This window comes from Columba livia, chromosome 5 (genome assembly GCF_036013475.1).
Source record: "Columba livia isolate bColLiv1 breed racing homer chromosome 5, bColLiv1.pat.W.v2, whole genome shotgun sequence".
In the NCBI taxonomy this organism is placed as follows: Eukaryota; Metazoa; Chordata; class Aves; order Columbiformes; family Columbidae; genus Columba; species Columba livia.
Genome location: NC_088606.1, coordinates 32,375,345 through 32,391,199, shown reverse-complemented (window position 1 = coordinate 32,391,199; position 15,855 = coordinate 32,375,345). Strand labels below are relative to the sequence as shown.

The window sequence follows — 15,855 nt, the reverse complement described above, 5'->3', positions numbered from 1 at the left end:
AATCTGACAATACATGCATTTTCTATGTTTCAATGCTGGAACACATTATGAATGTGGATGTTTCAACAACTGAGCAGGAAAACCACTGCCACATTACATCAATACCATAGCTGGTTTTTGTCCAAACTATTCTCATCTCTCATCCTCCACCCTATACATATCACTATTCATTACTGATCAAGTGTGCATTAAAAGAGCAAAAATAGGAGTTTAAGTATACACATATTAATGTAAACAAGTAGATCCCATTTTGTGTTATAGATGTCAGCAAAAAGCAGAGAGAAGCACGATTTTTGCTGCATGTGCTCATTTAGAAGAAATTGAGTGTGTGCTGCTACTTCCTAAGGCAACACAGGCAGCAGGTGCTGCCTCCAAGCAGTAGAAAAGCTACAGTTGTTGGCACCAAAGAAACCTCACGGGTCGTCGAAAAAACAGGAGTTCCACTGGCTCGTTTTCAGTGGAAAAACGAAAAGCTGGGGTAGAAAACAGCCGTGCAGCTTCCCCCGCACCGTCCGCCAAGCCCGAGCGTCTCCAGTTTTTGGGTTCACCTGGGCCAGCACTCGGCGGGTGTCGACACCTCGGGGCGGCGGCGGCCGGAGCCGAGCCGAGCCCCTGGGAAGCGGCCGGGGAGGCCACCTTGCCAGGCGGCTCCCTGGGAGCGCTGGCCCCCGAGGGGCTGCGCGGGGCTCCCTATTTGGCCATGCGGCGGGCCGGGGGCGCGCTGCCCCGCGCCTGCCTTACATGGGCCGGGCAGCCGGGCCGCGGCGGGGCTGGCCGGGCTCCATTCATGGCTGCGCGGCCGCTCAATGGCGCAGAGCCGACCAAATAAGGAGAAGGTGGCTGCCCCGTCCCGCGGCGGCCCCGGCCGACGCTGCCCCTCGGGGGGGTATAAATTGGGGCGTCTCCGCCGACACGGCACCCAGGCTCTCCTCCGCAGCCCCCCCGCCGCCGGTGCTGGTCTGGTGAGTAGTGCGGCGGCGCCCGCAGACCCGCGGGGCGGCTCGGGGCGGACAGGGAGGTATGGGACGGGATGGATGGCAGGTACCGACGGGCGGCGGGTACCTGTCCTGGAAGGTACAGCCGCCGCTCTGCCTGTGCACGTCCCAGCTTGGCGTAATTTCGGCCGGGGACACCGTTCCCGTCCCCCGCCGCCCCCCACGCAGCACCAGACACCGCGGCCAGACGGGGCGCGCCGCCCCGCCGCCTGTGAAATGCTCTGGGCAGGGCCGAACTCTGCGATTTCAAAAGCTTACTCTCCTGTTTCGGAGAGCGGCCTGAGGGTATCGCTAATGATGCCCTAATGAGCGCTCTGCAAGCCGGGGCGCCTTTTGAAGCGCGGAGAAGAAAGCGGCTGACGGATCCCAGTTAAAGCCCTGTCCGCGCGCGTGGCTGAGCCATCGAGCATCCTCCTGGGACCAGTCAAATTTCCCGCTCTGTGTGCCGCCGCCGGCCGTGCCCTCCGGGATGGCGGGCGGGAAGGGCCGTCCGGGGGACTCGGCAGGGACCGGCGGCAGCGCCGCGCTGTCCGCAGGGGTCTAGACGCGCCGCCTCGTTGTTTTTCAGGTCCGTGCCTCCCTCCGAAGATGTGTGACGACGAGGAGACCACCGCGCTGGTGTGCGACAACGGCTCGGGGCTGGTCAAGGCGGGCTTTGCCGGAGATGATGCCCCCAGGGCTGTTTTCCCATCCATCGTGGGCCGCCCGAGGCACCAGGTAAACATGGGGAACAGGACCAAGCCTTCTCCCTTCTCCAGGAGTCACCTCCACTCACCCCTTCCCTCCTTAGTTTTTCTGCCTTGTCCCAAATGCCCTGCTTTTCCCTTTGCCTACTTCTTGTGGTAGTACTAAAGATGTCTTTCCACTTCTCTCCAGTGCTTTCCTCAACAATTCCCGTTTTGGTTGTCCCTATCTCCTTTCTATTACTGTCTCCCTTTCCCCCAGCTATTTCTAATTCATCAACTTTCAACTTGACTCTCTGTTCTCTCTCTTAATGAGCCCAAACCCAGCTTCCAACAAAGCTGCCACCCACTCCATCCACTAGGCCAGACATGCCTACATGGTGGTAGTTCATAGCACCTCCATTGGCTGAATTTCTGTATGATACAGTTTGTTTAAAGCCCTTCCCGCCCATCCTGTCCAATGGTCCATATACCAAACACCTTCTTTCAGTTTCCTTTACTACTTTTGTCTATCTTACCTTTTGTCTGATCTTACCTTACTACTTTTGTCTGATCTTACCTTTCTAAGCCTCCTTTGCTTTGTTCCTATGTAATCCTCCTCTTTTGTTACAGTTAAATCAGCACACAGAAAATACTGTACTTTTTCTCCCACAATTGCCTTGCTAAAAAGTTTGTAAGGCTTTCCCCCCCCTCCAAACTTAATTGTTCAAAATTCATGTATTGTTATTGTGAATATATTACTGCTGAGACTTGGTAGCAGTAGTCATTTTGGCAGTGTCTTCCTTCACTAGAAGGCTTATTTCCCTCCATATCTTCTTGTTTATAAACTTTCTTAAATGTCTCTCTTTCTTTTCCTGCTCGTGGCATTGTGGAGTTTACTTTCAGTCAAACTTTTGGACCAGAAAGAAGTAATAGAAAATAAAAGATGTATTAAAGAAAAAAGGGGTTTCTGTGAAAACTTCAAGTTCTTTTGACTTAATATTTCAATAATGCTAATTTCTTTTCCAAAACAACCTTTTTGTGGTGTGACCTTGCTTGAAAATAGCATAGTTGTCTGTGGTGTGATTGTTTGGGCTCTGTGATATTGTTTTCCTCAAATAATGTTTTTCTGTCTTTTCTTCTCTTAGGGTGTTATGGTTGGTATGGGTCAAAAAGATTCCTATGTGGGTGATGAAGCTCAGAGCAAAAGAGGTATCCTTACTTTGAAATATCCCATTGAACATGGCATCATCACCAACTGGGATGATATGGAAAAGATCTGGCACCACACTTTCTACAATGAGCTCCGTGTGGCCCCTGAGGAACACCCTACCTTGCTCACAGAAGCCCCTTTGAACCCTAAAGCTAATCGTGAAAAGATGACCCAGATAATGTTTGAGACCTTCAATGTACCTGCTATGTATGTGGCGATCCAGGCTGTCCTGTCGCTGTATGCCTCTGGTCGTACAACAGGTAAAACAAAAAATTAAAAGTATTTATAGGGAACCCTCCTTCCTTCTCACTCCAAATAGGAAAAACAAACAAACAAACAAAAACATAACTCATTCAAATCTGCAGAAAACTAGGTATTTTTTGTTTATGATGATCAGTGAGAAGAGCAGCAGAAAAGCCGGTACAAAATAGGCTGTGGAAAGGACAAAGTAGACCTGTCTGCCTTGCTTTCAGAAGGGCACTGTGGAACTGACTCTCCTGCCGCCTTGTCATGGCAAGAATGAGGAGACATTCCTGTGAAGATACTACAGTTACACAATATTACACCAGTTTAGGGATTTAAATGGGGCCCAAAAGATGCCCATTATTTGATCAGGATGATCACTATTGCAAATATACTTACTGCTCAGTGTAGTAGCAGTGGAAGTCTGTTTGTATGGATTAGCTTAAAATATGTATGGGAAAGTTCAAGCCAAACAGGGATGTCCAGGCAGGCAAAGACAGGAGGAATGGGCAAGATTTTTATGGCTCAAATAGAATGCTGCTTCTTTATACTGCCTGAGAAATCCTATCTTTTGTTGTATTTGTTGCTGCTTACCCTACCAAAGGGCTCAAAGCATTTGCTAGGTGATTCAAGCTGCTCTCTGACATTTCTTTCCCAGGTATTGTTCTTGACTCTGGAGATGGTGTCACCCACAATGTACCTATTTATGAAGGTTATGCTTTGCCTCATGCTATCATGCGTCTGGATCTGGCTGGCAGGGATCTGACTGACTACCTCATGAAGATCCTCACAGAGCGTGGCTATTCCTTTGTGACAACAGGTCAGTCCTTCAGCTTTGCCATCATGTGAAAATCCTCATATCTCTCTTGGCCCATCTTCTTCCTCTACTGTTTTGTTTATCCAAACCTTGATTTGAGTCCCATGTACTTGCAGCTGAACGTGAGATTGTTCGTGATATCAAAGAGAAATTGTGCTACGTTGCACTGGACTTTGAGAATGAAATGGCCACTGCTGCCTCTTCCTCCTCTCTGGAAAAGAGCTATGAATTGCCTGATGGTCAGGTGATCACAATTGGTAACGAACGTTTCCGCTGCCCTGAAACCTTATTCCAGCCGTCCTTTATTGGTAAGTGCTCCCAGGAAATTCTCCTTTCAGTAGGAGGCATGAAAGAATCAGAAAACCTAGAAGGTCTCCCACTCCTCTTCTTGCTTATCTAAATTTGACACAAAATCAAACATGAATAATGAGTTAGATCATCTGGTCCCTGTAAGCTGTGCTTAGTGCAAGCTCAGCTGGTAATTAGCTGGGTCTTGGTGCAAGTTTTATACCAGATTTTAGGGTCACAATTTTTCGTGATAAAATGAAGTTAGAATGTCATCAGGTCATAATGGAAAGAACAGTTTCCAGTGCTTTGTTTATAAAGCTTACACTTAAAACAGTACCTGACTGCAAGAAGAAGTAAGCTGCCTCAGAGAAGAAAAAAAAACTGAACGAAGGTGTGCATATATTTATATGTACTGTAACTGAACGTTGCTGTCATCAAGGTGGTAATCTTCGCTGTTTGTGAGAGCAGCTGACAGATACAGCAAATGCTTTTACCCTAAGTCCTGAGCAGTAAATGCAGTTGTTCATCAGCTGACATCTTACTGTGGATCTAGTGTCAGCCCTTTCAGGAAGCACCTGTTAAAATTAATGAATTGGAATGCAACCTACAAACACTTGCTTCTGGTTTCTTTTTCCTTACCACCAAGTACTAATATCTTGGTCCATATCTTGGTTATGTCTTGCCTTAATGTTTATAAATGGTATAGACTATATTTTGAGTAGGCTGAAAAATAAACGAAACTACTATTGTCTTCTTTATTTCTGCTTCAGCTGCTTTCATTGTCTTTATTGCTGTCTTTTCTATACTCAGCTAGTGCTTTTTGTGAGACTCTGACATAACCTGATGCACATAGTTTCTATTCTATTCTATTCTATATAATTTCTCCCATTGCCATATACCGAATGAGTTTATCTTATGCATCTGCCTCTTCTCTTATGGTATATTTTGAGTACCTTCCGTTTCATATGCATTATGATTCTTACCCTTCCTAACAATTTTTCGTTTTCTTAGCTACTTCCGTAATTCCGCTTTTGAATGTTTTTCTACAACATTTAATAATCAGGAAGCAATTTTGCAACAAAAATATCATAGTAGTTCATACTGATGATGAGAAATGCTGAGAGTTCTCATCATGAAGACCTCTTGTATAATTTACCGATCTACTTGTCTTCTTTCTTCTATAGGTATGGAATCTGCTGGTATCCATGAAACTACCTACAACAGTATCATGAAGTGTGATATTGATATTCGTAAGGACCTGTATGCTAACAACGTCCTCTCAGGTGGAACGACAATGTACCCTGGCATTGCTGATCGCATGCAGAAGGAAATCACTGCGCTTGCTCCTAGCACTATGAAGATCAAGGTGAGGAATTTGACTCTGTACTATAAAATGTAGGTAAGAATGGGGAAAATGTCCACATCATTAAACTGGGATATAGGAACAACTCAAAAGTGAGATCAAGAGCTGATGGACCAAGGGGAAGAAATTCCATTTAAACAGCACAATTATATTGATTGGAAGAAAGTCTTAGAAAAGAGGAAAACAGGATTATACTTTTTCTTAGAGAATATTACATGTATTGTACCAGCTGCTGAAGATCAATATTGTTGTTATAGAAAAGTTCCTTATTTACTTAAAGAAATATCTATTGCTTTGTTACATTGTTGATGTGGGTTGGTTGTTCAGAAATGTAACTGTTAAATGAGAGTTTGTTGTTTTTCTTTATTGTAGATCATTGCCCCACCAGAGCGCAAGTACTCTGTCTGGATTGGTGGCTCCATTCTAGCATCTCTGTCCACCTTCCAGCAAATGTGGATCAGTAAACAGGAGTATGATGAAGCTGGCCCATCCATTGTCCACCGCAAGTGCTTCTAAGTGCTTTTCCCTAAATTTACTGCCCATTCAGGATGACGAAAATATGCTTCTTGGAGTCTTCTGGCAACCCTTCCTGAACTCTTCAGTCATTGTACAGTTTGTTTACACACCCGTGCAATTTATTTGTGCTTCTAATATTTATTGCTTTATAAATAAACAAGATCTGGGACTTGCAACCTACAAATGATTGTCTTTTCTTTTTTTGATTATAAGTATTCTTGTTTAAGAAAACGAGACTGAACACCCTGGGGTTTGGAAACTCCCATCAAACCTATCAATGCCTTCACTGCATGCATGTCCTTCTAACTGATCTAGGGATTGGGTCATGGTTTTCTATTAGTAAGAATTTATAGTTTTTGTTTTGAAACTTGAAACAAAAAAAGCATCATATTCCAGGGCTTACAAAGAAATAGCCTTGAGGGTAGACCCAATAGTGGAAGGAAACCTCTCATAGTCACTTAATGGGTTTAGAAACATTTATTCTGTTGCATTTATTATAACTCAAGTATTTTAATATTAATTTAATGAAAGGTTTCTCTAAAAGAATTAGGTTAATACATTTAGAATGTGATTTATAACTAATTAGCTCAATCTTATTTTCTGGGAGCTATAAAAATTTATGACAAAATGTTAATTCAACCTGACAATTCACTCATCTTCCCTCATCTCTTCAAAGCCACAGATAAAGAAGTGAATCCTTTATTGTACTAATGCATAAGAATCAAACTTTTGCTGTATAAACATAAAATTGCTATCACCATTATTATTTTCACATCATCATTCATATGTCTTAGGCAATTTTTAATGCTTAATGTTTGCTATTCTTTGCTGTTATTTGACCCAGATACTACATTCATAAATTTCCTACTTTCCATCATCTTTTGTATTTCTCACCATGACTTTTTTATAACTCTGCTTTTTTGTGCTTTTTTTTTTTTTTCTTTTAAACAGTATCTAAAAGGTGAAATATCGAATGATTTGAGAGATTTTCGTTAAAATAATGGAGTGAGTCAGTTTCATAGCTTGCACTATATACAGATGGGTTTGTGTGAACTTTATTTAGGAAATCAAAGCGTTTGTGATGCTTTGCATGTGACTATTTAGGTATGTGCTCAGCTGAGAGCCATTACAGGTGTTTGAAAAGATTAGATTTCATGCTAATCTTAAATGCTATTTTTTAAAAAAGCAGATAATAACAGGCAGTTTACACATTTGCAGGGAAACCTTTGCTGTTTCTCCTACCTCTTATTTTCGGGAAAGGCATTAAAACTAGCCATTAGATACGATCTGCAGTTAAGCAGAACTGATTTTACTCTTTAAATACCTGAACACATTTAGTATCTATTTTCAATCCACTTATCATTCAAAGACATTTTGCTGAAGTACTATTATAATTGTCTACTATTGGCTTACAATTGAAATTTTCAAATAGTTCTAGATATTTTTCTTTTTGGGTAGAGAAAGTGGATAGAGTTGTTAAATATACATAAAATTTAAACATAAATATGAAAATTTAAACCTTTTTTACAATTTAAACATAAATTTAAACATTTTAAAAAAGCATAAAAATGAAGTTTTAACATTTAATATTAAAATCTAAACATAAATATGGAATATTTGTCCTCCCACTGCACACAGTATTACTGTAATGCTGCTAGAAATAGTCCTTTTCACTCTACAATAAAAATTAACCAATCTGTGAATATGTGAAGGCAGAGTCAACAGCTTCCACTGTTCTCAAGAAGGTTTCCAGAGTAAGGAACCACTTGGAAGTTCACAATGGAGAAAGCTGGTTATGTTTTGAAAACATGGGAACATTTCCAGATTTCTGACCAACACAAATTTTATCGTTCAAACTTAAATGACATGTGTCAGTGACATTTGCATATTGTTGTTCAGAACGATTCACTTTTCTTGCTTGGTCTTGCTTGCTAATTTGAAAGATTTGACTGGTCAGAAAGGTCATCTCAGGTATTAGTGTGAATGAATAGGGTGATACTGGACATAAATTTCAACTAACTGGAGCTTAAAATGTTAAGCAAGTATGCAAAGGGCATGCTAAGTCAAAGCCAGTGGATGCCTGACTGACTGGCTCTGGCTGGTCAGCCAGGAACGGCGGGTGTTCCGCTGGCACCACATTCATGGCTGTGATCACTCTTGAGAATGTGGGCATGAGGAAGGAACTGAAGGAAGCCGCTGGTTGCATGACATTCTTTTCACAGACATTTTTGGGTTTGCAGTTCCCAGTTTATAGAAATGAATCTGAGCAGCAAGGATAATGCAAGAGGCTTGAGTACACGTAGGGAAATGACTAAAAAGCAGCAGTACTTTAACCTTATTCACTCCTTATAGCATGTTTCCAATTGTATTCAGTTTTAATACAGTAATTCCATATTTTGCCATGTGCAGTGAAAACTTTAATAATACAATGGGATGGGAAGTATGCTAACTATTTATGGAAGCAAAACATGGGAAAGGTCAAGTTTTTTTAAATATGGATAATGCAACTGATGAATTTGATTGAAATGAGTTTGAATGTTAAGTCACATAAGCTAAGATTCCAGATTCTAATAAGAGATGCCACTGCTTAAGGTTATCTTCTGTTTACATTTTACAATAAGCCTTAGTAACAGTAATATACATTTTTATGCAAATGAAGATGGGGAATGGGATGCAGAAGTTAACTGGAGAGCACCTATATGGTAACCAGTAAAATTATTGCCGGTACTTGCTTGAAAGAGGCAAATTAAAAACCAGGTGTACCCAAAGCCTGCTGTGATCATCTGCAGGGGTTCAACATATTATATACAATCTTCAGCTCTGAAACACCTCAGCTAATGAAGACATTGACATGAATTTTGGGACCGAAGGATTGTGGCTAACCTTAATTGTTCTTGTTGAAATTGTCTTTGGATGGAAGAGGGAAACAATGTTCAGCCAAACTTATAGGTTCAACACAAACATTTTGAAGAGCAGTGTGGATACATGGCAAAATATCTATTTGCCACATCGAAGTGTGTCCTGTTATTTGACTTTGCAGCTCCTTGTTGCTTTACATGTAAAATTATGTGGAAGCCATTCTGTGGAAGTCAATCTGAATTGATTTTTAACCTAGGTAAAGAGGCTTTATTCAATAATAAGGGCTAAAAAGCGCTAAGAAATACTAATATACAACACTACGAGATGGGACAAAATGTTATGGCCTGTTCAAGCAGCCAGAACAACACAGAATAGTACTTCTGCTTTTGACTGAAGGATATTGGAATTTTGCCACAGTTGCCTGACCTGATCTCACAGAAAACTTTCCTTGTCAATCAAGAAGTTTGTTGGCACTTAAGGGGTATAGAGGCACAGAATTATGACCAGAACAGAAAGCTTGTAACATCTCTATGAAGTATATGTTAAGAATCTGAAAATCTTGTGATTCTGCTCAAAATGATGGAGTTTTTGACAAGAAATAGGGAGACATTTCAAGAGTCACTTGTTAGTGCTTCAAGGCTCTTTCAAAAAAAAATGGTAGGACAGTAATTTTAAATTTGATAGAGTTGTCTACTTTGCACTAATCTTCTCTAAAAATGCTGCTTTAGCTAAAGCTTTAAAAAAGTCAACCCCAGGCAAAGCGCTAATATGAAAAAATTAGCCTGAATAATTGAATCCTGTAGAGTGATAATTTTTTAAATGTAGATAAGGGGGTTTTGTACTTAACAACATTAGTTGACTAATGCATATGACAGTCAGATTAATCTACAATAATAACACAACAACAACAAAAAAAAAGATAAAAACCTCTTCTCTGCTGATTGGATAAACTGAATACGAGGCCCAGGCAGAAATTGTTGCTTTCGTTCAGTAACAGTTGCACCCTGAAGCACCCTGTGACAGAAGCCTCTGTCATTATCAAGACACAAGAAAGAGGAAAAAAAAAAGTCATTTATAAAATGGAGTGATTAGTAAATCTCATTACATTCAAGAAAGAAGTAATTCAGGCAGTTAACGTACTACCAATTACTTTTGCTTTTTCTCCTGAGAATGACTGATTGCTGAAACTTGCAAACTCAGCATGAAGAAATGTTAATTATTGGGAAAATTTTATTATGCTGCTATCTAATTAAAGGATGGATTTAATTTGTGATTAAGCTGTCCTGTGTGAATAATGTTGGATGAATACAGTTTAGTAGATATTAGCAGAAGTTCATATACCTGGTGGCAATCTTATTTTTCATCACAAAGAAATAATTCACAAATCACAGTATCTCTGGGGTCTACCAAATATAGAGCAGTATGGTCTCTTAGAGGAGATTAATTGTAATTTAGAAATACTTTTAGCCATTTTCTGTCAAGTGGTATATATATATATGCAGACGGGAAACAGGATGTAGAATAGTATAAAGATTTATTGACATAGGTTTAAGTAACAAACACATGATACAGTAAGTCCGGGAACATACCAAATAAAATCCAGGTAGCAAGGCAATAAGAAAGAGCTTAAAGATTAGTTCTGAGTCTCTAAGCCCCTCAGGTTTAGATCACCAGAAAGGGTATTGTCAATGATAATGAGGACTACACAAGCTGTCATTCCAAAGGCTCCCAAATGCCTCACGAGGTACACTGTGGCTTCTAGACATGCTTTTGCAAAAAGGTGATGCTCAAAGGGAAATCGAGGAGCTCCTGGGTGCTAGGGAGGACCTGCAACACCAGCTTTTCTAGAGAGGGTGGAAATAGGTGGCTGTGGCGGCACAGCAACTGCTGCCACATATTCCTTCCTCTCCCTAGCTCTCTGTAGCTGGCTGTGTTTACCTCAGCTGAGATCAAAGAAAGAGAGGAAGGAAGGAAGGGAGGAAGGAAGGAAAGATCCAGTTCCTTTTGCTCTAGGGAGGCAGGGGTCTAGAAAGCACATATTGCTGGGCCAGTTGGGGTGGGGAGATCTTCCACAGCATCCACAAGCACAGAGATTTTACAGTAGCTTCTATAAAAGGAAGAAGATAAGTTTAGGGAATTCAAGCCATATCCTCATGTTTATGTAACAGATGAGTTTTGGCACTGAATTTCATGTTAGTCCTTCTTTATTGATTGCTTTGATTATACAAGCAATTTTCAGGACACAGGCTTCTGTCTTCAAAAGCTGTCTCTATTTTATATAAAAAACCCAAAACCCACAAAACCAAACCAAACCAAACAAAAAAAAACCCAAATCAAAACCAAATACAAACAGGATAAGAAACATTAATCTTAAGCAAGAAAATTGTCTACCTTGGATCTGTTTTAAACTAAATATTATTGGTTACTAAAAATGCTTTGAAGTTAACCATTTATATGTGTGTTTGCAATGCTCTGATTCTCTGATGAGCCAGAGGGGAGAAGAATTCTTGCAGATGTAGAAAGCGCAGCAGATTTTAAAGACAAACCATTGAACAAGTCACAAGAAAAATGCACTTTACCATTTAATTCTTTAGCATGAATTGAATTTAGCACCTAAACTGGGAGATCCTTCCTTGTCAAGAAGCACCACCTATAAGAAAACACTGTTTTCCACTGGTTAAATCAAGGGCATTCTGTAGTTATAACATTACTTTGAGTAAAAAATTAAAGAGCATTGTTTCCTCCTTGACTCCTGTTACAGGCTAAACAGAAAACACCTTCTTGTGCTAAACTTGTGACTTCATTATCTAATGTATTAGTTTGACAACTGGAGTAACGGATTATCTAAATTAATATCATTAACCAATTGAGTTACTATTACAGCATCAGTTGTGAATTCAACTCCATTACCTTACTGTCTTGTTCATAATTAAAACACTGAACTCATAGCAGACAGCCTGTTTGCATATGTAGAAATGTGAGCTGTGAAAAATACAATCTGTAGTTTTATTCTTACAAATGTTTAATGATGTCTTTCATCCATATTTTAAAATCCATACATGTATTTGCAAGAATGAATATATAGTAGGTATTTAAGGTATATTATGGCTTACTAAATGTCAGAATCCATCATGAGAGACTTCAAAATGCCTTGTAAAACATAAGACCTTTAATATGTGATGGACAGGTTTACAAAAATGGTCTTAGGCCTTACTGGTCTTATTGGTGTGGAAAGAATTTTAGATTTATTTTTAATTGAAATGGAGCTTTCCTGTGCAGCTCAGCTCTGTATGGCAACCAGACAAACTGCAGTAATGCAGTAGCTTTTGATCTTTTGTCCATATGTTTTGGCGGCTAAATCTAACGGACTTAGAAAGAGACTTGCATGGAACTGTATCTTCACTGTACATAGGAAAATGAGTGATTGTGTTGTTGCCGTTGATAGCCACTCTTTCATTTAGTTCTGGGTTCTCCAAAGTGTTTGCTGTAATAACGTATATATATTTATAGATATATTTATGCATATGTGTGTATGCATATACATGCACATACAAACATTCCCCCAGGTCTTCTCAAGAACTTTGCAATGGAAGAGGGTCCCTGACTTGGTAACAAGTTTCAGAGAACATGTATGTATGACATAGCAGATGAGTCTCCCCTCTAGAAAATTAGCATAGTTGAAATTGGGAGGGCAAATATTTCCTGTCAGAAACATCACAGAGATATTTGCCTAAGACAAAACTGTGGGTATATTGTAGCCTGGTTCCTAAGACAGATTGTAATTCCTGGGTTAGTTTTCTGCTGAAGGCAAAACCTCAGAACTTTGGAATTCTTGGAAAAGATCAGAACTGAAGTGTTTTTAATGATGATGTCAAATACTCTTTCCTTCTTACAACCTACGGTCAAAATGCCACAGAAGTATGTTCTTTGGATGTATCTTGAATACATCACACACTACTGAAAGTGTAGAAACTGCCCGAAGTCATGTAGAGAGTAAGTCTGCAATGTCTGGAGTCACATTCTGTATTGCAGTGGCTGCAGCAATAGTTGTGTGGACTTTTCCTTTCTCGTCAAACATAACATCAGTTGTTGTCATGAATTGGGTGGACAGATTTGTTTCTGCCCTTTCATTTCACCTGAGAATATGAATTCTACCTGTTCTACTGTCACTTAACAGAAATAGGAAACTACCTTATGACCTTATATTTCCAAATTAACAGCATACGAAATTATCAGGAATAGTAGTCTGCAGGATCTTTCTTCTGCTAAAGGCATACAAAGGGTTTCTTTGCTTATTCTTTTCGTATATATTATAGAAAGCTAATATAACATTATTTAAAATGCTAAAACCCGATTTCTTTTGTAAATAATAATACAGAGATGGTGATTGTGCAATCTCCAAATAGGGTCATGTGGTGACAGAGAGACAGTGGGTGCTATTAAAAGCTTGACATTTATCACTCACAGTGGTTAAATTTATCATGGTATTTGTGGCATTTGCCAATCTAAGTATAGAGAATGCCACAAATACTACTGAACAGATAAATACTGCTGTCCAAAACCCAACCATCTTCTGGTGGTGCTTTGTTAAACCTACAGCACTCTATGTTCTGGAAATGCATTGCAGGTGCTACTAGCTAGGAAATTCTCTATGGAAAAGGAAAAAAGTTTGTTATACTTTTCTTGCCTATTTAGACCAAAAGATCTTTTGTATAGGAAATATTCCTGCATGTCTATTTGTAGACTCCAGAGCAATGGAGTACCTATAAGAGTTTGAGTGTTCTAAAGCTAATAAAAATAATAGTGTTCACAAGGACAAAATGGAGTCAGTCCAGCACATGAAAGTTAGGAAGTGTTCCGCTAGAAAATATGCCATGTATCTTGTGACTAACAACCCATTGTGCAAGTCTGGTTGGAGAAAATGGGGTTTCAAGCAGAAAATAATTCTCTAGGACATAATTTAAGAACTCTAGAGCTCTGCTTAAATCCTGGAGGACAGAAAGGATATAATCAATCACATTGTGCACATACTCTAAAATATGTGCACAATGTGATTGATTATATCCCAGAAAAATCATCATTATATTCTTTGCAATAACTGCAGAAAAAACATTATGTTAACAAAGTGCATAACCAAACTGTTTTTTCTTCACCTAGTAAAACAACTTTGACTGGGGTAGAGGAGATAAAGGCTTTGCCAATTTCTTACAGTGTTGGGCTTTCAAAGTCTAAGCATCCAAATCCCATTTGTACCCTGGAAAATATTGTTTCTAGACTTCTCCATGTTCACAGGGTGAACATGAAATGGATAGCTACTCTCAGGTCTTACCTGCAGGTGCAGTTCTGCCCTTGCTTGGACTGAAGAAGGTGCTGTGGTGCTAAAGCAACAATTATCATAGGTATTAAGTTGTGTACATGGTATTTTGCTATGGTTTGAGGAAGTGTAGCAAAAAGTTGAAATAACGTGGGCACAATTGTGACCCAGTTCTTCATCTTTGGCAATGATGTACGCTTGATTCCTTAATGGGATTCTATCCTTGTGGACAGATCTAAGCCCAGAGTTAGATAATTTCCCTGCCATGGAGCTGTTGAGACTGACTATTTGATTATCTCTTAAGATTTTTAATGCATCTGGTTACAGCAGGTGGCACTGAAGAGTACATGATGAAATTCCTGGGCTATTGACAAAACCTGTGTATTGTAAGTCAGTCCTGCTGTCAGTCCTTGACATGAACTCTTCACGTTCATCTGGCATTCTCCTCCAAATTCCCTGCTCTTTCCACAAACACAGTATGCCTGGTGAAAACGATGGAGGGGAGTATGTTAGGGAAAGAGGGTATTGTATCCAACTTCAGTAATTTCTATAATAATTTAATGTTTTCCTAAATCACAGGTAGGTTGGTCTCCTTAGAAATCTCTTGAAGAATGGAATGTATTTCGCTTCAATGAGTATTATTTTGGAAGACTAGAACTTCAGATATAACTTAGATGTAGAACAAAAATGCTGCGACATATTCCTAGGTCCATAAAAAAAATTGTAAAGGCAAAACTCTCAGTTCAGACAAATTGGAACACCGCTCTTGTTTTGAAGCCAATGATCCTAGTAGGACTGTCTAAAGTAGGTGGGGGTATGGTTATTTTCTTCAACAATTTTTCTTTTTTTTTTCTTTCCATGCTGTCAATCTCCACTGTGTGCTCCTAATTAACCATTGAATATAGTGGCTGAAAAGAGTCAAGTGGAGACACTCTTTGTCTTTGTGAAAAGGCCCTTAGTGTGGATTTTTTAAATTGTCTGTCTGGGCCTGGATTCTAGTGCAATCGGCTGCAGGCACTGAAAGTTGACTTAAATGCCGGTGTGTGCAACTTTTGAATTGTTTATTACACCCAGCAAATTGCTGGATGTTTTATGTGTTCAAAGCAGCTATGTACCTCTGAATATACTTTTTGATTGCCAAGAGGATGATTTTCATAATAAATATCAAACATAAGAAACAGTTTTGTGTTCTCTTAAGTAAGAATGCAATGCTACACAGTCACAGAAGTCACTTTGAATCATGTACTGCTCTAACTGCCTTTTCTATGTGTATTGTGATTTGATTTTCCTATTCACACATTCACTTAATTAAAATAAATGTATTTCAACAAGCTATTCATAGCCATTATAGCAGTGCACTTGATTTGTTCCAGAGGCTGCTGTGATAGGCCATACCATCTCTGCAGGACAATCACCACTGCCTTGTGACACAAGTATTTTGGCACTTCCTAGTTCTGGAAGGACTGTTTTTCCCTACTGCCGCAGAAAAGAACAATTAAATAGCTTTTATTGAATTCTTTTGACATATTGACTTGATACATTTCTCTGACCAACCCTCCCAGTGAAAATAAAGGATAGCTCTTAT

General features: G+C 39.8%; 1 protein-coding gene across 1 annotated transcript; it reads left to right on the top strand.

Moving 5' to 3' along the window:
* The first annotated feature begins 763 nt into the window (after positions 1–763).
* ACTC1 (actin alpha cardiac muscle 1) lies at positions 764–6,281 on the top strand. Its single transcript, XM_065064184.1, has 7 exons — positions 764–962; positions 1,564–1,712; positions 2,806–3,130; positions 3,772–3,933; positions 4,047–4,238; positions 5,403–5,584; positions 5,954–6,281. Exons 2-7 carry the CDS (start codon positions 1,584–1,586, stop codon positions 6,095–6,097), a joined length of 1,134 nt encoding a protein of 377 aa, XP_064920256.1. The 5' UTR covers positions 764–962; positions 1,564–1,583; the 3' UTR covers positions 6,098–6,281.
* Positions 6,282–15,855: the final 9,574 nt, after the last annotated feature.